This window comes from Hemicordylus capensis, chromosome 5, assembly GCF_027244095.1.
Source record: "Hemicordylus capensis ecotype Gifberg chromosome 5, rHemCap1.1.pri, whole genome shotgun sequence".
Classification (NCBI taxonomy): Eukaryota; Metazoa; Chordata; class Lepidosauria; order Squamata; family Cordylidae; genus Hemicordylus; species Hemicordylus capensis.
The window spans coordinates 208570512-208596370 of NC_069661.1; the positions used below are offsets into that span (position 1 = coordinate 208570512).

At 43.7% G+C, this 25859-nt stretch overlaps 1 protein-coding gene across 2 annotated transcripts in view; it reads right to left on the reverse strand.

Annotated features, from left to right (window-relative positions):
- The window catches only part of BLTP3B (bridge-like lipid transfer protein family member 3B), an 86284-nt gene that overhangs the window by 24702 nt on the left and 35723 nt on the right, over nt 1-25859 (reverse strand). For both annotated transcript variants that reach the window (XM_053252787.1, XM_053252788.1), the window contains exons 6-13: nt 20942-21082; nt 19140-19310; nt 12949-13129; nt 11593-11676; nt 9492-9674; nt 8894-9012; nt 6237-6378; nt 2214-2407 (exon numbers count right to left, since the gene is read on the reverse strand). In XM_053252787.1, the coding sequence (XP_053108762.1) occupies nt 2214-2407; nt 6237-6378; nt 8894-9012; nt 9492-9674; nt 11593-11676; nt 12949-13129; nt 19140-19310; nt 20942-21082 (1215 nt within the window). The remainder of the gene's footprint in view (nt 1-2213; nt 2408-6236; nt 6379-8893; nt 9013-9491; nt 9675-11592; nt 11677-12948; nt 13130-19139; nt 19311-20941; nt 21083-25859) is intronic.

Sequence of the window (25859 nt, forward strand, 5' to 3'; positions counted from 1 at the left end):
AACTAAAGAGAAGGCGACCTTGGTCTAATGCTGAGTGGTGTCCAGGACCTGGTGTGAGATGTCAGTGTTGTCAAACCATTAGGGAATAGTGACCTTAGTGGATCCAATTCAGCTTATATGCAAGTGGAGCATTGCCAAGGAAGTCCAACACAGATGCGCTGGACTTCAGAGGAGGAAACTTCTCAAAATTGATGGAAGTGGTAAAAAGGAAACTGAAAGGGGAAGTCAGGAGGGTCAAATCACTCCGGAAAGCATAGAACTTGCATAAAACCACAATAATAGAAGCTCACTTGGAATGTACACCAAGAAGGAGGAAAGGTACCACCAAGTTCAGGAGGATGCCAGCGTGGCTAACAAGTAGAGTCAAGGAAGAAGACTTCCTTCAGAAAATGGAAGTCCTGCCCAAATGAAGAGAACAGAAAGGAACTTACACTCTGGCAAAAGAAATGCAAGGACATAATAATGGATGCAAAAAGGTGAGTTTGAGGAGCGTATCACTAGAGGTGTCAAGGGAAATAACAAAAACTTCCCAAAATATATCAGAAGCAGAAAACCTGCCAGGGAGGTTGGACCCTTAGATGATGAGGGTATGAAAGGGATTATTAAAGAGGATAAGGAGATTTCAGAGAAGCTGAATGAGTTATTTGCATCTGTCTTCACAGCTGAGGATACTGACAATATACCCGCTCCCGAACTAAGCTTCTCAGGTTTGGAGGCTGAAGAACTGGACCAATTTGAGATGACAAGATAGATGTTCTAAACTGTATTGAAAAACTAAACATTAACAAATTGCCAGGGCCAGATGGCATCTACCCAAGAGTTCTGAAGAACTTTTTTGACAAAGTTCCCCACCAAAGGCTCTTGAGTAAATTTAGCAGACATGGGATAAGGGGACAGGTTCATGTGTGGATTGGTAACTGGTTGCAGGACAGGAAAAACGAGGGTAAGAATAAACGTGCAGTTTTCACAATGGAGGAAAGAAAGAAGTAGAGTTCCCTGAGGATCTGTACTGGAACCAGCACTTAAGATCACCCTTACTATTATGCCCCCAATCAATGAGCTTTGTCCCTGGTACTAAATTACTTTTCCTATCCACTATTTCCACCCACAGCAATTTTGTGAAAATGCTTATTTATTCAAGTTTTCTAACTTATTGGACTCCATTATCACAGAGTCCATATGGCTTTGACACACCTTTCAATTCATTCTGTCCTTCTCAGATATTACTTCCAGGGATACATCACAGATTTTCTCATTTCCCTCGGGTTCCTGACATGCTCACTAAATCTAGGTTCCCTAGCACCAAGCAGTCCATCTCCCCACCTTTGGATAGTTCTAGCATTGTTCAAGCAACTCTCCAGCATAGTTCTAGCGCATGCCAGAAGCTTAGATTGTATTTAAGTTCTCCCTAGATTCCAAACATTTACACAGAAAGTTAAATTTCAATTATGTAAAGTTATTCCACATATTACCTTCTCCTAGTCTTTTCTTATATTTTTTCAAGTTATTGAATTTATAAACCACCTAATATAAAATATCTCTAGGCCAGTGGTTCTTAATGTGGGGTCCACCAGATTCTGCTGAACTACAACTCCCAGCATCCCCAGGCAATTTATTGTGGCTGGGGATGCTGCAAGTTGTAGTTCAGCAGCATCTAGTAAACCCCACATTAAGAACCATTGCTCTAGGTTTACATAAAATTTACATTTTAAAATTTAAAATAGGTTTACATAAAATTTAGAACATCTAAAACCAACAGTTTAAAATAAAACAATAAACAAGAACATTTTAACTAAAAGCCTGAAGAAACAGGTGATCACAACACATCGCCCAGGGGTCAGCAAGTTGTTTGATATCACATTACACTGGAAACAGTTTTTCAATACATGCTCCGATTTAGGTTGTCAACCATATGTGCTAGAAATTTACTTTTTTCCAACAGAGCTCCCAAAGCTCCAGAATAGACTATTTTAGTGTCTTGATTATGAATGAGCACAGCTTCATACGCCCATTAAAAAAGTGGGAATCTTATAATTAGAAAACAGAGGCCTGGGGGTAGGGGAAACTTGTGCATCATGTATGGCCAGCAAGTCACAAGTTTTGCCCCTTTAGAAAACTTTTTAAAAAAAATTAATGAGGTTGCTCTCAAGCAAAATTTAGTGCAGAACTAGAACCTTGATCAATGTCTCATGTGGTATCGTTTCAAACTGTACCTTTATCATTAACCCATCAACTCGAACATCAACATGCTCTTCAGACTTTGAATTGTCATTTAACTTGTACATCGCCATGAACTGATTGAGGCTCTGTTTTAAGTCCAGCACAAACTGGTTTAGCCAAAGAATACTCCTCTCATCAAGAGTTAACTGCAGAGCATTTAGCTGAACATAAAGGTTTGGGCTTGGAACTAGGAAAGAAAAACAAAACACAAGATTACTAAACACAGTTCAACAGTAGCATCATTCTTTCATTCAACATCTAGTTGAAATCATTAACAAAACTCAAATACAATGCTGAGGCCATAAGAAAAGTAAAATTGGGAGGCTGGCATTGTGGCTATATACATACAGATAAGACTGTAGCTTAATAATTGTGTAATGTAAAGGTGTGGGGGAGGGCAGCCAAAGGAGCAAAGCCCGGTAGATTCTGACTGCAGCCATTTATCCTACTCTTAAATAAGTTCGAAGAAGAAAAACTAGATAGACAATCTCAAGCTTCTGGTCTAGTTAACTGACTTCTAAGGGAATCTGGAAAGGAAGAGGAATGAATGTCCTTAAATGGTAGAGTGTTGCTAAGAGAGAAAGGCAGCCTGTATTTCTCCCCACTTTCTAATGAGTTACATCTACATATGGTTAGCATATGGTTATGTGGTTAGAATTCATCCTATCATCCACTTAAAAAAATTCCAAGACTCTTTCAGGCAGTTAGAGGAAGAGAAGCATGGTACTTGTTATGGTCAGCATCTAACAGATGCCCACAAGTCACACAAAAATGTGCATATATCTATTGCAGCAGTACTGATTGTGCTGCCGTGGTCTATTTAACTCTTCATACATATTTGCTTGAAGCACTACAGAAATCTGCAGCACTAGTTTTGGGCAGAGGACATAAGCGGAGGGTGGGGGGGTGCGTGGGCAGTGATGGCTTCATAGCACCATGTCAAGCACACAAGCTCAGATTTCATACAGACAGAAATCAAGAGCAGATATTTGTGTAGAGAGGTTGAGTGGGCCATATACTCTGGGCAATCAGCAGAGAGATTATATCATTAGCATTTTCCTTGATAAAGCCTATTGAGATGACTTTATGTAGGAAAATGCTGACTCTTTATATCTGTGTGTGCATGCACACGCACTCCTTAATGACAGGGGCAATAAAACAACAGTTCCATTTTTTTAATAGCTTAACATTTACTTACTACTACTACTACCTACTACTACCTACAAATATTTATATACTGCTCTTCAACAAAATTTGAAGCGGGTGCAGGTACGCAGTCTAGGGATGCCTCTGGATCCAAGCCTCTCTGTGGTCTCCCAGGTTGAGGCAGTGGCCAGAAGTGCCTTCTATCAGCTTCGGCGGATACGCCAGCTGCATCCATTTCTTGAGATGAACGACCTCAGAACAGTGGTACATATGCTGGTAACCTCCAGACTGGATTACTGCAATACACTCTATGTGGTGCTGCCCTTGTATGTGGTCCGGAAACTACAGTTGGTCCAGAATGTGGCAGCCAGGCTGGTCTCTGGGTTATCTCGGAGAGACCATATAACTCCTATATTGAAGGAGCTACACTGGCTGCCGATATGTTGCCAAGCAAAATACAAGGTGTTAGTCATAACCTATAAAGCCCTAATCAGCTTAGGCCCTGGGTATTTAAGAGAACATCTTCTTCATCATGAACCCCACCACCCACTGAGATCAGCTGGAGAGGTCCATCTGCATTTGCCACCAGCTTGCCTGGTGGCCACTCAGGGACGGGCCTTCTCCACTGCTGCCCCAAGGCTTTGGAATGTGCTCCCTAGTGAAATAAGAGCCTCCCCATCACTGACAGATTTTTAAAAGTCTTTAAAGACGCATCTGTTCACCCAGGCTTTTAATTAATATTGTTTTAATGATTGTAATGCTGTTTTAAAATATTCTTTTAAAACTTTTAAATTGTTGTAATGTTTTAAACTTTTTGTTTTTGTTTTAATTAATGCTTTACTTTCTGTTTTTATTTTGTTGTAAACCTCTCAGAGACGCAAGTTTTGGGCGGTATAAAAATATGTTAAATAAATAAATAATAAAATAAATAAAATTCTCAAAGTGGTTTACATAGAAAAATAAATGATACACAAATAAGATGGTCCCTGTCCACAAAGGGCTCACAATCTAAAAAGCAACATAAGGTAGACACCAGCAACAGCCACTGGAGGAATGCTGTGCTGGGGTTGGATAGGGCCAGTTGCTCACCCCCTGCTAAATATAAGAGGATCAACACTTTAAAAGGTGTCTCTTTGCTCAGTTAGCAGGGGTAACATTTTCAGTGCTAACACAGCAATACATAGAAAAGAATAACAACTTTGCCTGAAAAGGGTAAAAAAAACCAACCCCACACACTAAATATCAGTATGATGAGTGTGCTGCTATACAGGGATGGTTTTATCGGGTAATGGCCTCAGGTGACAAGTGTACCTCAGTGCAGCAAAAGTGGGCACCCAGCTCCAGGTATCACCCCACCTACCTGCTGCCTCCACCTCATCTGCACTACCAGTCTTTTGGCTTCCTCCCCACCTCCCTCACCCACATGCTGCCCCCTTCTCCCTCCCAGACTCACCTTCTGCGGTACGTCACTTCTGAAAGCATGCTATGCGAGGTAATGTAGAGCTTGGCACACTGGCTTCTCCTCTTCACTGCTGTGTGGCTAAATCAGTGCCAGCTCTCACACCGTCTCTCCCCTCCAAGCATCAAACTTGTCGGGAGACAAAAGCAGATAAGTTTGGTGCTTGGAGGGGAGTAACGGGGTAGGGGGAAGAGCTGGTGCTGGCTTAGCAATGCAGGGACAAAGAGGAGAAGCTAGCATGCAAAGCTGCTGCTGCTGCCAGCTGCACACTCCATGACGTCGCATGTGGCACACAATTAGTGGTGGTGCACTCCAGAAAGTGAGACTGGGAGGGAAAAGGGGTGGAGCCCGGCAGCTCACTGCTATTCGCCTCAAGCAGCAAAAGGCAACAAGCTGGTGCTGCTGCTAGAAGCAGATAACCAGAAAGAACTGCATGACTCGGGCAAAAATGTTTCAAACAAGAATGGAAGGAGCTCTGACTCCCCTTCCTTCCTGGTCTACTACTAAGATTCAGTGATGAGAGAGAGAGAGAGAGAGAGAGAGAGAGAGAGAGAGAGAGAGAGAGAGAGATTGGGGGGGTGGCAACAGCAACTAACAAAATATGCACAAACTAGTTATACAAGAATCATGGTCTTGAATTAACAACAAACAAACCTGCAGGGTTGGAAGGGACCTGAACCATAATTCTCTACATCCAACTGCCCTGAATCATCTCATGATGTGCTCACATCATCCAGCTTACTAGGGATGTGCTCGATAGGGATGTGCTCAAACTGGCAGACGGCCAGTTTGGTGGTGGCGGGGGAAGGGGTGCTTTACGGAGCCGGGAGGATGCTCTTACCCCTACCCCCCATGTTTCCCCCACCAGTGTTGTGTGCAAAACTGCTGGTTCGGGGCAGCAGCATATCCTCTTACATATGCACCGACCACTTCCAGTCTGATGCTGACAGGGGCAGCAAGAGGGTACACTGCTGCCCTGCACCAGCGATTTTGAAGACAGCGCGACCGGTTGGGAGATCCAGAAAAGGACCTCTGAACCAGTTCATGCACATCCCTAGAGCTTGAAGCATTTCGGCACTTCTATTTCCAGTTGCCAAAAAGCTTTGAGCTGCCCCAGTCAAAGCGTTTCAGCTGGGGGTCAATAGCCACTTTAAAAGGAAGAAGGCAAGTCTTACCTGCCCCTCCGTTGCAGCTCCACGGCGCCCTGCCCCCGCGTGGCGCTATTTGTATGAAGCAGCTAGGCTCTCTGTTTGCCAGCTGCATTAGGAACAGGAAGTTCCCTGTTCCTAGCAGGAAATGGCATCTGAGCATGCACGGACGCCATCTTGAGTGGTCAGCAGCCTCACATATACAGTCCACAAACACAACACATTTCACAGAAAGAAAACAATAATGAAAAAACCCCTCTTACTAGGAAAATCTTTTCCATCTGGATAGTAGTATTCAGTAAATTCAATATGAATGGCTGGCATTTCTGACGGAAGGTAAAGAGACTTTTTATTGCAAGAAATAAGAGTTTTTGGTGAACGACGATATTGGTCTGCAGTAGAGACCTAAAAATGGGAATTTAACATCAATCAATACAGCACATTGGTTTTTGTGAAGCAACACATGTGAACAGTGCTTTTCCAGCTAGAGCATGTCATAGGACATTACAAAAGAATTCTCATTCTTTGGGTAGAAAAGTGAAAGAGATTGGAAGAAGAATAAGTAATATCAGAGTATTGTTTGTGGAAGAGATCTGCCCCAGGATTTGCTCTCTGTCAGAGTCCAGGAATATGGGCAACAACTAAGAATGGTGCCAACATGTGCAGATTCATCATCATTTGCAGAGTGCACTCTACAATAAACTCAGGATTAAAGAGCAAGGATTCCAGGTAGATGGAATCTTCCTTGGCAGGGGCAGAGGGGAAGAATCACTACTGAAGTTTAAGTAGTGTCTCAGGCCTGTTGGATACAGGCAAACCTCATTACTCGTGGGGGTTCTGTTCCTTGCCTACTACCGCAAGCAACAAAACCACAAGTAATGAGGCATTATGCCAATGGGAAATGGGGGTTAGGTTTCAGAATGGAGAAAAAACGCTATAAACCAGCTAACACACAGCTAAAAAACGCAGAATTGCTTACTGTAGTGTGCTCCGCGGGGTCTGCATGGGCCCAGGAATACCCTCAAAGCTCTAAATGCCCTCCAAAACCATGGAAAATGATGGGGAGGGGGAATCAGTTTTTCCAAAGAAACAAGACACAAAATGGCTCCTGTAGATGAGGCAGCTAACAGTGACCTCCGTGGTCACTTCCAGTCCTCTAGGAAGCACGGATACATGGGCTTTAACACTTTAATATCTGCAGATAATTAGACGTCCATGGATATGCGGAACTGCGGATGGCGAGTCTGTGAATTGTGAGATGTCCCTGTATCTCTTTTGAGTCCCAACTGAAGTGCCATAAGGTGCCCTGCAACAAGTAAAAGGCGCTTCACTCTCCCTATGTTTCTTAACCAGCCCCCTCCTATCGTCATCTTCTTCGCCCTCCCAACTCATGGGGTTTTCCCTTTAAGCAACATGGAGACAATCAGGAAGCACAGCTTCCATGTCCTCTCCTTTCACTCTAACCTAGTAATCCTCTCTCTCCCCAGATGCTGTTCCCTGCCTTCTGCTCCCCACACTCCCAACGTCACTAGAGGTGGCAATGGAGAGAATCAAAATCAGGGCTGCACCCTTCTCATACACAAAAGCCCTGATGTGTCAAGGCAAGATTCTTGAGGTCGACAAAAAGGGATAGCAAATTGATCAGTGAAAGGCCACATAAGAACGGTAGCTGAAAGAAGCAGCCCCCATCTTCCCCCCTCTGAAGGAGTTCAGTTTGCTCTCTGTAATAGCCTGATAGAATTTGGGGGCCTGTTAGTTGGCACTGCAGGCATCTACAAATCCACTTGCCGGTGGTGGGTGGTCCCAGTCCTCTGGCAAGCAGAAAACTCAGCACCACACAGATCTCATTGAAGGACTTATTTCCACTGCCATTTCTGAAAAGTTAAGAAACAGCAGAAATCTTTTCTGAGCAGTAGGATAGAGCTCCCACGGCTTCTTATCATCTCCGAAGCACTCTGCCTATGTGTCAGGAAAAGGTCTGAGGGAAGAGAGGGATTGGTGGCAATCCCTGTTGGCAGCAAAGTTATCAGAAGAAGAGAGAGTAAAACCCAACAGAATGTAGCTGAATTACACTAACTGGCGAAAGCAGGATGATGATGTCATAGTCTCATCAGCCAATGAGGGCACATTTTCAGTCTCTCTCCAGGATTGCAGTTTTCAGCCAACTTAAAGTACTTTTTTTAGGAAAACGATAGCAGTTACGAGCAATTATTCTTTTTAAAATAGGTATTGCAATAACAGTCAACACCACACTGAATTCTGAAATTCAGGGGAAATGCCCCATTGCTCTTTCCTTGCTAAACATAAGAGAACCATCACTTAAATTGTGCCCCTTTGCACTGTTAGCAGAGAATAGACGGGGCGGGGAGGAAGCTCAGTTTTATACTGAAGCATAAGGGTGCCAGTAGCAAGATGCAAAATAGGTTGGGGAAAACACCGATTCCCTATGCAGTCTAGCTTGAGACCCAAATTAATAATAATTTACAATCTATCATGATAATGAGGATGAACCAGATTCAAGAAATGATAAAACACACATAAGACAATTCGAAGCCTGGATTTGGAAGAAATATCAGACCCACTTTGTCCAAAGCAATTAATTTAGCAAATCATTATTAAAGTCTTGTTAAGAATAAATAAGAGTTTACATGTTTTTACTAATGTGGATTAGCAAGAAACTCCCTACAGCTGCAACAATCCACAAAAACACATACAAACATTGCATAAAAGCTGGTGCAAATGCAATCACTGCTCCAGCCATCCCATGAACTCTTGTTCTACAGATTCCTGCAGATAAGTGTTCAACAGCACTTATTAATAGAGCAGCTTTTATACAAGATTGCCTCTACCAATCCCTGTAGCCAATATATAGCTGTGAGAAAAAGGGGAACTAATTTCAGCAATTAGTTCTGAAATATACCTGATAAATGTTAAAATCTGCAAGTCTAACCACAACAGGGCTGGACATCAGTTTACCCTTTGGTTGCTGAGATGACACAGAGGAAGGCTTAGAGATTCCTTTAGGCATCTGTTCCTTGCCTGTAGGAAAAAGGACACATCAGACCACATACAGGACATAATTTATCCTTAACTGACTTCTCCTGTCCTTGGACTAGAAGGCAACTTGTAAAGTCTCTCTAAAAGAAAAGTCTGTTACTTAAAATCAACATCAAAATTAAAACTCATTACTTCAGAAAATACAAATTACAGTTGCTGGTGATGTCACTTGCTGACGTACAGGCTTTGGAATATCTCAGATCTTTTCCTCACATAGCTCTATTCATTCATCTTTAAAGACTATTTTTATGCTCTTAAGGGATTAAAAGGAAGATTGGGATTTGGAACAAATGTTACCAAAAGTTAACAAAGGCAGTCATATAATTCCAGTGCAATTAAGCTACTGCTTGAGATCCCTAGGAATCAATGAGACCTATAGCCATAAAATGTCTTTCAGGACTAGTGAGAAAGAGCCTTAGTTCTTCTCATTATCTAAATCAGCAACATACACAATAAGATACCTGTTTGTATGTGCTGTGGAGATCCATGAGGTGGGGATTTAGTAGGAGAATCTACATTGTGAGCCTTCACAGCCTGCTTAAGCAATTCAACATTGCTTTTGAACTCCTGCAATAATTCATCTGCCCATCCACTTCTGGCTTTGGTAGCATCACTATAATGCATCCAGTGGCTGCAACTGTCACCTGCCAATGTTACACATAGGGACATAAAAACAAATCTATGAACAAGTCAAAATACATGCTTAAAATGCTTTAACAATTTAAAAGATAAAAATTTGTTAAAACTGTGTGGTACTGTTTCATTGCTTGTTACAAGATGATACATATTGGTCACCTGCCACTTAATGATATTCCGATATTGGAATTGTATCATATATCCATACATTACACCTAAAGATGAATGGCCATAGTGCATGTCTTGCTATCTTTAGATGATTCTCAAAGAGTGATGTAAGCCTTTCTAAGCAATGAAACAGTTCCTAGAAGAGAAGTGTTCGCAGATTCCTGTCTCAACCTACTTTGCATTTCATGGGACACAGGCAAGAGTGCCATGACTCCCACCAAAATCTCCTTATACCCAACATAATATGGTGGGTTGTTGTCTGACTGTGCTAGGAGATTGATCAAGATTTTGATGGGGGTTGTTCTCTCTCTGACACCCCTGTGGCAGAATCTTGCAATATATCTGCCCTTTCTTTTTCTAGCTGCCTCTAGCGGGATTGGAACAACAGTCAGTGAGGCCAGACAAGCAGCTATAGATACCCAGAATGTGTTTTTTCTGACACTAGAAAAACTAATAGGAACTAGCTGGGCTAATCGCAGGGCATCTGTGCCTCTAGTTTGTCGACTGGCCGCTGCCGCCTCCCCCCACCCCCCATCTGTCTCACCGCCTCCTTGCCCCCACCCGCTGCTGACTCCTTCCCCCCGTCTGCCCCCCGTCTATCCCCACTGCCTCCTTCTGCCCACCCCCGCTGCCATTTTTGGTGCCGTGCCCCCCACCCCCTGCTGACCAGCCGCTGCCACCATTTTCTTTCTTCCCACCCATGGCTATCTGGCAGCTCTCCGAACTCTCGCAAGAGCTGCCATACATGGGATTAGCCACAGGTATGTCTTAGAGAAATATACACAAAGAAGATACTATTAGTGCCCTTTGGGGACAGAAGACCATCTTATTTATGTATTATTTATTTTTCTGTGTAAGCCACTTTGGGAACTTTGGTTATAAAGCGCTATATAAATATTTGTTGTAGAAGTAGTCGTTGTAGTTATGCAAGTCACTCAAGTCTTATATAAGATCGAATGTACCCTGAAATAAATGCACAGTATCAAGAACATCAGGTTATGTTCTTGTAAATTCCTAGGATAGAAGGATGTTCTCTAATCTAATTATGATTTAATTAAGCAAATCTCTTTTGTATTCCCTTACTAGACAAAAATACTTATGCAGCACACAGAGCAGAGTAATTAATTCACCTATATTCACCTATAGTAAACATCAAGTGCAAACACCCACAGAGCCTTACATTACCTACAGACTAGGTTATAGTCCAAGCTGGGAAAATATCCTAGCATTTGTAGGAGCAGACAGATACTTAGGAGCAGCTCCTTACAAGTCTGTGGAAAATTTTCAGTTTCCTAGGCACCAGCATCACATGTTTAGGAGCCTATGTAATGAGACTCCTGGGATTTTGCCAGTCCTTGGTTTTCCAACATTCCACCACTTAACATATCCACTGAGAGATAAGAGACTGAGCTGTGAATCACCAAGTCTGCAGTGATGTCACTTATCTACCTTAAAGGACTGTAATAAGAATTTCTGAGACAATATATCCGAAGTGCTTGGAACACTCTACAGTTTTGTATAAATGCCAAGTACATTAAAATGTTTTTAAGCCATAAACAGAAGGTAAGATGCAATGTTATGTTTTGCACAAAATAACCAATCTGTAGCATCCTCACTTCATTTTTTACTATTTCAGGCCACATGCAAGGAAATGAATATGTAACATTCAGCATAAATGTTTTTACTGAGAATTAACATTGCCCAAGATGGTGTACATAACTGGCTAAGAAAAACTGCAATCTCAACATTTACTCTTACCTGCTTTGTGAAAAGGGTAGTAGTCTACAGTTAATTGACTAAAGGACAATTGCATAGCACCCCCTGAAATACGCCTGTTTGCATCTGTAAAAGAACAGAACATTTAAACAATACATCTCCAATTGTTTCATTTACTCTCAGGAGATACCTTCTGTTGACAACTTTTAAAGATAGATAATCCTGTGTTTGGTAGCCCCTATGCTGCTTCACCCTGATGATTCTTATTTAATTACTAGTATTAATACAGCCACCTCACAACACAACCCTATGTATTACATGGAGTTGGGACACAGTGCTGGAAGTCTTCCAAATGGCAATTTACTCCTGCTTCAGTACCCACAGGGTAGTGGGGAATTCAGATGAGGGAGGAATTTACAGCAACATCAATATGGTACCAAGTGTCAGTCATACAGCCAGGCTTCCCCCCCGCCCCGATGACTGGGCCTTAATATGCAATATCAGCATGTTTTAAAAGTTGCGCTTTGGGTGAGTGTTAAATGGCAGTGCAGGATACTCAAACATTTTTGCTGTACCATATGGAGACACCTCATGGATAAAGCAGATAAAAAAAAAGGTCAAGGTGTGGCTACCTGCCTGAGAGTTACTTTGGGGAGTGTCGACTGCCTGCTACCCTTCTCAATTCCTAACTAGCCAGACTTGTTTCTTGTGCTGTGCAGTCAGCTTCTAGTCAATATAATTTCCCACCCATTTTTTCCAACAAGGAAAGCCAAGGTTTGAAAAACTGTAACAAACCGTAATCAACTGCAAGGAAAAGCAGGAATGTGAGCAGCCCAGATTTATTCTGATTTATGCTCATTACACTTATACGTGCTTTATACATAGTAACATCTTTATGCAGTGGCATCTGGTGGGCCACTGTGTGGAACAGGATGCGGAACTAGATACACTTTGGGCCTGGTCCAGCAGGGCTGTTCTTATATACTTTCATCCTAATGCTTCCTAACTTATACCAGTTCCTCCTTCAGTAAAGCCCTCCATCTGTGAAACCTCTTGGAACAGGATTAGCATGAGAACACCACAAAAAGGGAGAAAACTTTTTATTGTTTGAAATGACCTTTTTTGGCTTGTGGAAAGACATGAAGCCTCCTGGTGCTGAGCAAAGCGCAGCACTGCACAGTGGGAATGGCCATCTCCACATGGTGCCAGGGAGACTGCAGAATATTCAGCTTCAGCCAAAGCTTCACAGAGGCCCAACAAACAATTGATCAGGGAGCTGCATTTAGCAGCCCCCAGCAAATGGAGGCTGCCACTGACCCCCAGGCTTTACAATGAAGAACACTGGCCTACAGCCACACCCAACAGTACAAAAGCAAGACACCTAATAAAAGTTCTTACCCTTTTCCTTAGCATGAATATCATCACATATATGCAGGTCCAGATGAGAGATTACTAGATGGTAAGACGTTTCCTTAACATCAAAATCATTGAATAGTTTCACAATTGCATCATTTTGATCAGTAACAGTGGAGGACTGCTGTGTTTTCACCTGCTGAGAACTGGGTGCAGGAATGGAACTCTGGAAATATTCAAACATGCAACTTTACAGAAATGTATTTAGCATGAGCCTCAGCATAAAGCATTGAAATACACCACACTGAAAACAACTCCAATAAATATTTAAGACTTTCATGTTAAGGAAAGCTTTAAAATGTACATCTCAAATACACCTTTAATTGTCAAGATTTATTTATCTATCTAAACCTCTTTGGGAACTTTTGTTGAAAAGCGGTATACAAATATGTGTCGTATTCTTAAGGTTGTACACACACAGACCAAAGACAACATACTGGCACTGTGGAAGATGGTGCAGAACAACCGGTTGCTCACCTGTAACTATCTATCTGGTAGAGATCCATTGACATCCAGAAGAATGGGTAATGCACTTGTGCAGGACCCTCACAGTAGCATGCCACAGCTTGAGGCAACCAAGCTCTGCCCCCATGCCTACAGTGTGCTATTTAAAGGCGGGCCGGGCACCATGTTCTTCAGTTCTTGAACGACTGCCGTGGGAGGATGATCTGGAATCAGGTAAGTTCATATTCGAAGGAAAGTAGCATGCACACTCCAAATGAACATAGTGTAGAACTACTGCAGAGGGGTGGTCCGGGAGGGTCTCATGCACGTTGACGGATCTCTACCATCAACAGTTACAGGTGAGCGACCTATTTATCTGGATCAAGATCTGTCGAGATCCATTAGAATAGGTATTTACCAAGCTCCCCATGGAGGAAGGGTGCAGTAGTAGGTATTGTAACACCCACTTCAAAATGCTTCTCCTGAAACTCGCCCTGGGAGCAGAGTGCACATCTATGGCATAATATTTGATGAAAGGTAACTCAGTGGACCAAGTTGCTGCTTTACAGATGTCTGTGAAGGTTACCCCCGATAGGTGTGCAGCTGAAGAAGTGTAGGCACAGGTAGAGTGGGCCTTGATTGCTTCAGGTGGTTGAACATTCTGTGTCTTGTATGCTAGCAGAATAAGCTCAACTAACCATCTGGACATTCTTTGTCTGGAAATGCAGGAGCCTCTCACAGAGCCCTTGAATGCTACAAACAGACACCACCACGGAGTCACCAGGATACCTGTTGTTGGAGCAGTCAGAAGGCAGACACTAAACTGATCAGTGGTCACAGAGGAAACATACAAGGTACGTTGTTGTGTATGTTATTGCTTGTAAGCCGCCCTGAGTCCTATGGGAGTAGGGTGACATATAAATCTAACTAAATAAAATAAAATAAAATCTCCTGTTGCCAATCCAGCTGGAAGACGTCTCCCAGTGATCATAGCTTGTCACCTGCCCTGGAGCAGAAACGAGTCAACTTTGTGTTCTCTGAAGTGGCAAAGAGATCTATGGAGAGGTGTAATGTATTTTATCTTGATTTCCCATTACTGCTGTTGCTGCTGTGGGAAAACTCGATTTAAATTGTCCTCCAGGATGTTGTCAAGGCCCTCTATGTGTATGGCCATCAGAGAGACTTGATGCCAGATGCACCAGTGCCATAAATGTGGGCTGAGTGCACCAAGACTTCAAGACACTGTCCCTCCACACCAGTTGATGTAGGCCAGGACAGTGGTATTGTCTAACTGCACCTGTACAACTCTTTCCTGTAGAAGTGGCAGGAGTCTAGCATTGACCATGGGTGGGTCTGAACCTCAAAGATGTTTCTGAGGCTCAGGCTGCTTTGCATGCTGGGATTGGCTTGACTTCCCCTTACCATGAAAAGGGTGTTTGTGATAAGGCTGGTACTGTTTCCTAAAATCACAGCACTCTTGTTGTCTGAATGTGGTCTTCTGTCTCAAGTAAGTATGGTATCTGGAGCTGTAGGAAGAGGTTGACGCAGACGTGGTGAAGGTTTTGGTAGTGAACTTTGATTTTTTTCATTTTCTCCATGGTGAAGTCCGTGTCCTCACTGAAGAGGCCCTTACTGTCAAAAGGTAAGCCTTCTATTTTGTCTTTCATGTTGCCCTGTAGTTTGGTAGACTGAAGCCAGGCATGTCTCCTGAGAGAAATTGCAGTGGCCAAGCAACATGCTTCCGACTCTGCCAGGTGTTTTGCAGTACTCAACTGCTGGCAAGTAAATGCCGCTGATTTGTTCAATGGTTGTTGGATCTTTTTCTTACATTCTTCTGGGGAGAGGATATCCAGAACATTTTGAAGTGCCTCCCATATGCCATTGTTATATTTTGCAGTGCAAGCGAAATAGTTTGCTATTTTTATGGATAGACATAAGGTGGAGTAGATTTCTCTCCCCAAAATATCCATTTTCTCCCTTCCTGGTCTGCATGTAGCATGACGGCAACCTGTCTTAGAAAAGGAGATGGCGCAGACAATAACCAGTGAGTTTGGAGAGAGATGCTTTAGAAGGTACTCACTGTCTTTTTCCTGTATTTGATACAAACTTGCTAGTCCTTTAGAAGTGGGGGTTGTAGTGTGGATCACCTCCACTCACATTTTGCAGCCCTAGAAATGACCAGGAGGACTGGAAGCGCCACCAGTTGAGATGACTGAGATTTTATCATAAAATTATAAACAGGGTCATCTATGCTGGCTAGCTCAGACTTGAGAACAAGTCCAAGTGCTGCTGCCATCTCCCTAATGTGATGATGATGATGATGATGATGATGATCCTTCATTAGGCAAAACATGTGTGGCTGGAGATACATTGTTAGGAGGATTGGCCAAATCCTCTGATTCATCAGGGTCAGACTTGAAGTCAGAAGAGCCATGATGCTCAGAAGGTGAGTGAGTTGGTGATGGTGGTACATACATCTAAGTCTCAATGGTAACCTTTTCTTGTAGTGTTGGAATAGGTCAAGTCTAAGACCCCATATGAGTGCTTTTGAAAACAGTCTGAGTAGTCATATTCACCAAGTATTTTATAGCTGGCCAGGGGACCATCTGTGTCTCAACAGAAAAACTTTGTACCGTGGGTTTCACCGGTAAGACTGGGCCATCACCTCCTGCTAGAGATTGGACAGTCTGAATTGGAGTCATTGCAGCTGCTAGAGCATATAAGACTTTGGTTGTGAGGATCTCCAGGGTTGATCCTCTTGAAAGTTATAAGGTAAGCCAGGGGATCTAGTCCCCAGAGTCATCGATGCAAGAGTCGCCCCTGCAGCGGACAAATGCGCAAACCCACACAAATGCCATGAAGATGGGCCTGCCAAATGGGCAGCAGACAGAGAACATGGTGGTGGAGTGTGTTGGTCTGGAGGAAAACCTTTGAATGTTGAAGGGGTCCCTGACTCAGAATCAAGTATGGAAAACAAGATGCGGGCAGTGGTAGGATCCAATAACGCCTCCCTGTCCTCTTCTTTGACATCAAATGTCAGTATCAGGGCTTGGCATTGTGGAGTCACCAATCTCTAACTGTCATTTTTATTATATGCTTTTTAACTTTTGTAAACTGCCTTGAGATTGTTTTTAATGAAAGGCGGTATAACAATAAATAAAAATAAATTAATTAACAATAAAATTTCGATGCTGACAACACCATCTCAAGTAGAAATCGGGCCTTGCACAGTCAGTGTCAATGCCAATGGTGATTTTTGATGTCGACCAAGCATCAACAGGGCTGAAGAGTCGACTGGAGTGGGGGCTGGAGACAGAGAACAAGCCCTCAACATCAACAGTCTCGGGGTCGAAGGGCAGTTGACATTGAGTGGCTTCTCTTGATACCATGATTCTTTCATCGATGTTGAGGTTTTTGATGTCAAGCAGTGGTGGTTGGTCTTGGCTGCTGGTGTTGAGGATTTAGGTAGCAAGCTTTGTAGACCAGATGGGGACAACATTCTTTCTTATGCCAAATCCACAGTCCGACGATTTAGGTGGTGAAGACAAACAAGTATCTGATCTCGAATGCTTTTCCTTCGACTTAGATTGTCTCGGTGTCGATGTTGGAGTCGACTTCTAAGGGGCCTTTCGGCTTTTAATAGTAGTTGATGTCAATGGTAATGTCTGTTTCGAGGAAGTTGGCTTAAGAGTAGACACCAGGTCTTTTGCTGCCAATGTCAAAGTTGCAGGGCAGGGTTCTCCCGATGTCAAAGGGCTTAATACCTTGTCATAAATGGAGGTGCGAAGTCGCAAAGCCGGATTTTTCTGCGGTTGCTTAGAAAATGACGAACATATTTTGCAAGAGGAGACACTGTGCTCCTCTCCTAAGCTAATCAGACACAAACTGTGGAGGTCTTTCAAAGGAAGCTTGGCGTTACAGCCCATGCATCTCTTGAAATTCTGTTTCTCCTCAGCTATGTTAGGGTTATCCAAAGTCATAGTTGAAGTCCATTCAAAAGGTTGTATTAACGCCAACCAAGTCCAGAAGCTGTTCCCAAGTCCAATACCGAAATTACCAGTCCATTGTTTGTTGTTGTTTTTTAAAAAATAGATGCACTCAAAGAACTTTACCAACGAGGAGTAACAGCCAAAGGACTGAACACAACGGCGGTTGTCAAAGAACAGAAGAACATGGTGCCTAGCACACTGTAGGCAAGGGGGCAGGGCTCGGTTGCCTTGACAAGCTGTGGCATGCTACCGCGAGGGTCCTGTGCAGGCGTATTACCCATTCTTATGGATCTTGACAGATCTCGATCCAGATCAAGTAGCTTCCTGCAGCCAACTTTAGAAAGGTGGTTTAATACAAATCTTTCACCTATGTGCATGTGAAAAACCGAGGGCAGCTTTGCATGGGTGCTCCAAACATTTGAAGCATGATACTGCACTTCTGCATAACAATGCTTATCACATAAGATCACTATACTTTTGCAAGGATTCTTTTCCTGCTAGCAGGCCAATGTGACAAGGAGTAGATAAAACATTAATGCAACTTTGCATCTTAAGGAAATAAACTTGGCCCATCTATTTCAAACCCGTATTTTATATTCTTAGAGGTTAAAGATCTCTCTTTAATACTACGATTCAGGTCATTAAAGAGAGGAGGGAATACTACAAATACAAGACCTGTTGTTACAATGCTAGCAATAAATCATAATCATAATCTTTAGCTAAATATCTGGAGCCCAAATCCTTTGAATATCTTGGCTCCATATAGTTTTAGCCCTTTGTTTTCAAGTAGTGTTAAAATCTGCACTGATAATTAAACTTTAGCCTGACATTCATTTTCTTGTTTATTTCCACTAATGGTCCAACAGTTGGTTCTTTTGGTCTATTGGATAGCTTCCCTTTAATATTGTAGAATAAAAATGAGTAGGACTCTCATTATTTGTTAGATACATGTTAACCAGTTAGATCAAGCCTGAACAACTTAAGGCCTGGGGGACAGATACGGCCTGCGGGTACTTTTTTGCTGGCCCACAGACAGGAATACCCTGCAGTTACAGCTGGAGCCATGAAGAGCTCTTGCCTGCCTTGCGGACAAGCAGCGGTGGCTTAATGCAGTTGACTGCTTGAGACTTGACGTGCCCCACCCCAACTTGTTGCCCCTGCCCCTGGGCCAGAGGTTGTCAAGATGGGATGCCACTTTCCTGGCAGTGGGCACTCTTAAACTTGGGTTTTTTCCCCCCAAGGCATGCCCTAGATAGGAATGTGCATGAAGCATTTTGGTGCCTCTAATTCGAGGCACCGAAACACTTCGAGCTGCTCTAGCTGAATCATTTCGGAGGGGGGAAAGTAAGAGCTTTAAAAAGGAGAAAGGCAGGTTTTACCCGCCCCTCCGTCACTCTGCCACTGCCCCTGCACCACAGCACTGTCAGTATTAAATGCCACACTACACCACAGGACTTCAGGGCTGGTCCCGGCAGCCTGAGGGCAATGTTGGCATGTAAGTGGCATCTGCGCAAACATAGGCACCATTGGCGTTGTCAGCACCCCTTAGGGGACAGGGCCGCTCTGGGAAGAGCAAGAAGGTTCCAAGTTCTCTCTCTGGCATCTCTGGATAGGGCTGAGAGAGACTTCTGCCTGCAACCTTGGAGATGCTTCTGCCCGTCTGTGTAGACAATACTGAGCTAGATGGACCAATGGTCTGACTTGGTATAAGGCAGCTTCCTATGCAATGACAGATTAGCTTACCTGTGTAGGTTCAGAAGCTAGACTTTTTCTCTGTTCATCTGATTTTTCTATTGCTTCACTAAGAGATTTGGCATACTGTACCATTGCTTTCAACTGGGAATCAGTCAAAACCCATAGCAAGTCATCCAGAATCAGAATCAGTTTAGATGCCACCACATTGCAATCTTTCAACTGTTGGGAGGGAAAGCAAATATTTAATATCAGCTATAGTGCTGGTTTGATATAAAAGAGATTCAGGTATAGGATGAAGACGGTTGTTTGTTTAGTAAGATGCAGAACAAGGGATGCTAACCCCTGAATTGATTTTATTTTACAAACAGAATGGTGGCGGGGAGTTACTGACAACCAAACTTTTTTTTACAGACACATCTTTACCTAATATCAAGATACTCAAAAGGCTGAAAATGAATATTCAATGTTTTCATACATACAAGAACAATATTGTGACAATTTAATCATGAATTAATATTTAATCAAAAGACTAAATAAATGATGCCCAATATATTTCCCATGATGTTACTTGTGAGGGGTACACTTTTTCACTCAAACACCATCTTGCCAACACTGGTGGCAAACAAAATTATATAGAAGTAGCCAAGTAATTTGACCCCAACCAAAAGAAAGACTTGCCAAAATTAAACGAGAATAAATTAATCCAAGTAGCAAACAAGTTTGTCTCTTAGAAATAAACCATGCCAGCATTAATGGGAAATGAAACACTATGCAAGCAGCCACTGAATTCTGACATTCACAAGTATATCTTGCCAATGTTGGTGGCAAGAAAATACAAGCCAAGTGAATCTGCCCTGGAATCAGGCCAAAAAGCAAACACCCCCCCCCAATTCTACAGCATATTCCTAGTTTGACCACTGCTCCTCCCTCCTCCTCTCACAACTAGCTACCCCTCCCGCTTCTGACAGACAGAGGAGAAGGGAGATGCTGTCAGCCCCTGCCCCTCCATACCCCAAGTGGACCTGTCTCACTTTCTATGGAGGCTGAGATAAGTCCTCTGATTGAGAGCCAACAGCGTGCCAGGAGAGGGAAAGCAAGCTGTCACCCAGCCCCAGCATTTTTATGTATAAACAAATATTTTAACAGACATTTCCAATTTGGGATAATTTTTATGGAAAGTTGACAACCCTATGCACATGCTAACAAACTAGAATCTTTATTCTCAGTTATTGCTGTACCTTAGTGCCCCCTTCGGGTGCTGGCTGAGAGAGGGCTTTCATTAGCAATATGGCAGGTGTAAAGGCAAAGTGTGCCGTTGAGTCGGTGTCAACTCCTGGTGACCACAGAGCCCTGTGGTTGTCTTCAGTAAAATATGGGGGGGAGGGTACCATTGCCTCCTCCTGCACAGTATGAGATGATGCCTTTCAGTATCTTCCTTCCTATTTTGCTGCTGCCCAAGATACGGGTTTCACCAGCGGGTATTCCAAGTGGCAACCTCTGGCTTGCTAGTCAAGTCATTTGCCACTGCACCATTAGGTACAAGCAACTAATGGCGCAGCGGGGAAGTAACTTGCCTAGGGAGCAAGAGGATGCTGGTTCGAATCCCTATTGGTATGTTTACCAGACTATGGGAAACACCTATATTGGGCAGCAGCGATATAAGATGATGATGAAAGCCATCATCTCATACTACGCGGGAGATGGCAATGGTAAATCCATCCTGTATTCTACCAAAGAAAACCACAGAGCTCTATGATTGCCAGGAGTTGACACCAACCCGAAAGCACAACTTTACAGGCAACTACAAACCTGCATCAGGAATACATAACGTAGCTGCAAATCAACATTACCCTTCTTTTAAGAGTGACCCTGATTTTCGACTGGTTAGTTATCAGGCGAACTGGAGCACTCATGAATTCATGCTGAGAACTTTGGATTGCATCTGCTTCTATTCTGATCATCTGCCAGTTTATTTCTTTGAACGTTAACACCTTAAAAAGAAACAAAAAAGTCAAATGCTAATTCAGCAATATGTATTGGTCCACAAGACTGCTAACCATCAGTCACATCCCACATGTGACTAATTTCTTCTCATAATGAATCCCTATGAAGAAGCAATGTAATATCTGAGAATGTGTTCAGATGCTAGGACAAAGTATTAAAATACTTCTACATAGGGATTCAAAATCAAATCACATCACATCTTTATTGTTACGGTCATTCGACCAGCAAAGGGATTCAAAATGAGAAAAAGTTCATTAACACCAGAGAATCTAAAATACATAAAGATCCCTCCAAAATTACCGAAGTACCCTACTGCCTTGCAGCTTGGTGGTAGTCAGCACTCGTACCACTCTACCCACATACTCGCTCTGGTGTACCTAGGAGCTACCCAAGGGGAATAATGAGGCCACTTCAAATCCCCATTATTCCCTATGGCAGAAAACAGAGCGTTGGTTTCACTTACCGTGAAGGCTTCTTGTTGTTGCTGGGACCGGGGACACCTCTGGGTTATCCTTCCCATAAGCTCCAAGGCAGGACAGTTGATTGGATAGAAATAGAAAGCTATGCCTACTTGAAGCCTAGGGGGATAACCCCGCCCAGTTCCTTCGGTCCGAGGTGCGAAAGGCACAAATGTAACATTAACTTTAACATACCATACAGAAGAGTAACAGATCATAACAAGGCAACATTATACAGAGTAAGATAAAATACAGACCTGGCCATAATCCCCATGAAAACACTAATACCAAGAACTCAGATGGTCAACCAGGAACAGGCAAGGACCTCAACAGGGAGGGTCGAGGTGTCCTCGGTCCCAGCAACAACAAGAAGCCTTCACGGTAAGTGAAACCAACGCTCTGTTCTCTGTTGCTGGGACCGAGAACACTTCTGGGACATACCATAGCGAAGAAACATCTAGGGAGGGATGTCCTTGTCTATTCCTGGGGAAGCACCCGCTGCAAAACACGACTTCTAAAGGCCGCTTGAGAAGATCCATGTAGGTCAATTTTATAATGTCTAATAAAAGTGGAAGGATATTTCAAGTTAGCTGCCCTACAAATCTCATGGATAGGAACATTTGTAGAGAATGCTGCTGAGGTGGCCGCTGCTTGGGTGGAATGAGCAAGAACTTGGGTAGGCGGCCGCAGATGTTGGACCTTGTAAACCAATGTTATGCAAGCTCTAATCCAATGTGCGATGGTCGGAGCTGACATGGCAAACCCCATGGTACTAGGATGAAAAGATACGAATAAGTTATTTGGGGTCCTAAAATCCATCGTCCGTTTAATATATTTTTTGAGACAGCGGCGAATGCCCAATTTATGCCATTGTTTTTCCTTGGGATAAACTGGATGAGGACAAAAGGAAGGCAGAAAAATGTCTTGTGATTGGTGAAGTGGTGTAGCCACTTTGGGCCGAAAGGAAGGGTCTGGAATCAGCCGAACTGAGTCTTCCTGGAAAATGCAGAGAGATTTAGAAATGGAGAGTGTCCTTAACTCTAAGACAGGTCTAGAGAAGGTTATTGCCACCAGGAAAGGCAATTTGAATTACAATAACTTTAAAGATATGTCTGCCAGTGGTTCAAATGGAGAATATTGCAATGCTTTTAGTACGGTATGTAGGCCCCATGATAGAAACCTATGAATGGTCGGGGGAGATAACATGGTCACCCCTCGAAGAAAACGTAGGAGGTGTAGATGGTTTTGGCACGCCGTGCCCGAAATGCCAGAAATGAGCCCTGCTAGCGAAGCTGCTTGTCTTTTTAAAGTGTTTGGATGTAGGCTCATGTCCATCCCTTCCTGTAGGAATTTGAAGAGATGGTTCAAGGAAACATCAGTCTTGGGTACTGAATGTCTGGTTAACCAGTGCAAGAAGAACCACCAGGTGTATTGATATATCCTGTTTGTTGAGGATCGGCGGGATGCTAGCATTGTTTGAGGTACCTGTTTGGTACATCCCTGCTGACCTAAGATTCTCCACTCAGTTTCCAGGCGGCTAGTCGAAAACCAGGGTGGATTGTGGTGCCGCACTGGACCCTGAGTAAGATCTCTGGACACGGGGAGAATCCACGGTTCTTCCGTAGCCAGATGAAGAAGTTCTGGGACCCATGGATGTCTTGGCCAGAAGGGTGCCACCAGAATGACTGTTGCCTGCATCATGCTGATGCTCCGCAACACTCTGGCCAGAAGAGGCATTGGCGGGAACGCATACAGCAATCCCTGTGGCCAGGGACTGGATAGGGCGCCCACCACTTCCGCTTCCTGGCAGGGAAAACAGGACATGAACCGCAGAGTTTTGGTATTCTTTGTCATTGCAAACAGATCCATGACCGGTATTCCCATGCACACTGTGATCCTGGTGAACACATGCGTTGAGCGTGTCCATTCCCCCGGTAACAGGTCCTCTTGGCTCAGCCAATCGGCCATGAGGCTGTCTTCTCCCTTTACGTGATGTGCTGTCAGAGAGCCCAGGTGGCCCTCCACTCAGGTGATCAGACAGAAGGTCTCCTGATGTAGTGACTTGGAACACATGCCACCTTGCCGATTTACGTGGCCTTTGAGGTGTTATTGTCTGTTCGTACTAAGATATGAGCGCCCTGGAGGCGGTGTTGAAATGCCAATAGAGCCAGACAAATTATCTGCAGCTCTTTCCAATTGATGCTGTGGCTCCTTTCTTGGACAGACCATGTCCCTTATGAAGTTAGATTGAGACAGTGAGCTCCCCAGCCCCTGTTGCTCACATCTGTGGTTAGAATCACCTTTGGTGGGTCCAGAAATTGTTTCCCCCATAGAAGGTTTGGTGGAAGCAGCCACCACCTGAGGGCTAGGCACACAGAATCTGGGGGGTGTAGCTGTACGATCCACTATGGCTCACTGATAAGGCAGAAGGAACCATTGGAGTGCACAGGAGTGAAACCTCGCCCACGGGACTGCTTTGAAGGTCGCGACCATGAGCCCTAGGAGCCTCGCCTAGGTGGATAGTAACACCATAGGTCTCTGGAGAGCCTGCCTGATTTCCGAGGTGAGCAGTAATAATCAATCATGTGGAAGAACAAGACGGTCGATTTGTGTGTTTATAAGGACACCCAGGTGTTGCAGACAGCAGGTCAGTGAGAGCTGTCTCTTTGATAGGTTTATGCAGAAGCCGTGATTCCGGAGGGTGCACAGAATGGTGTTTAAATCTCGATGTGCTGTCTGTACTGATTTTGTACCGAGAAGTAGATCATCCTAGTACACCAGGATCCAGATCCCCTGAAGCCAGATATGTACTACCAGTGGAGCCAACACCTTGGTAAGTACTCGCAGAGCTGATAAAAGGTCGAACGGAAGTGCCCTATATTGCCAATGTCGACCCGCATAGTGGAACCTGAGCAAGGACTAACTGTGATTGTGGATGGGAACGTGCAGATAAGCCTCCTTCAAATCTATGGATGTCATGATGTCTTGATGATGAAGGACCTCTGCAACCAATCTTAAGGTTTCCATTCTGAACCGTTCCCTTTTCATCCACCTGTTTAGGAATTTTAAATCCAAAACAGGTCTTTTTGTTCCGTCCTTTTGGGGGATAGTGAACAAAATAGAATAGATGCCCTTCCCCCATTGCAGGGGTGGAACAGGTTCCACTACACCAATTTCCTGTAGATGATGAATCGCTCAAAGAAGCTTAGAGTGCCTGATAATAGAGCGCAGATGTGGGATTGCAAGGAACCTATGAGGAGGGGGAGCTATTTAATCTTTTTTGTACCCATCCTGTATCACCTTTCAAGTCCAATTGTCTGAAACGGATGCTTCCCAGGCGTGGAAGTGCTCCGTCGGACAACTGCACAATTTTTGGAGCGGCAAGTCATTGTTGGCCTTTGGCCTGCCTATGCTGGAAGAAGGGCTGCTTATTGGAACCAGTGTTCCTATAGGAACCGCCCTGTCTGTTCCAGTTGAACCTCTGGGTTCTAAAGGCTTGACCGCGGCCCCTAAAGGACCAGAATCCACGAAAGGGTTGAAAGGAGAACTGAGTTTGTTGATAGGGTCTTTTGAAAAATGGCGTATCAGATTTTCTTGGGGCTGTTGGCATAGCCCTTTTTCTTTCTTTCTTTCTTTCTTTCTTTCTTTCTTTCTTTCTTTCTTTCTTTCTTTCTTTCTGTGTGTCTTTGGATTCTACTAGCACAACCTTAATAAATAAAATAATAATAATAATAATAATAATAACAATAACAATAATAATTCGATTTCTATACCACCCTTCCAAAAATGGCTCAGGGCGGTTTACACAGAGAAATAAACAAATAAGATGGAACCCTGTCCCCAAAGGGCTCACATTCTAAAAAGAAACATAAGATAGACCCCAGCTACAGTCACTGGAAGTACTGTGCTGGGGGTGGAGAGGGCCAGTTACTCTCCCCCTGCTAAATAAAGAGAATCACCACGGTAAAAGGTGCCTCTTTGCCCAGTTAGCAGGGGTGCGTTCTCTCCAAATGTGCGTTCTCTCCAAATAACTCTCTAAGTGCGTTCTTTCCAAATAACTTGGCGCCGTCGTACACCACAGTGGTCAGACTATTTTTAGAAGTTGCATTGACCTGTCAATGTTTAAGCCAGAAGTGGTGGCGCCCTACAACCACAGCAGCAGATGCCCATGAGACAAACCTGATTGAATCTAAAGTGGTATCGGCCATAAAGGCCTGAGCCTCTTGGATTTTAAGCAGTTGCTGCCTCAGCTTTGTTGGATCCGTGGATGTGTCATTCAAAAGGTCATTCACCCACAGCAGAGAAG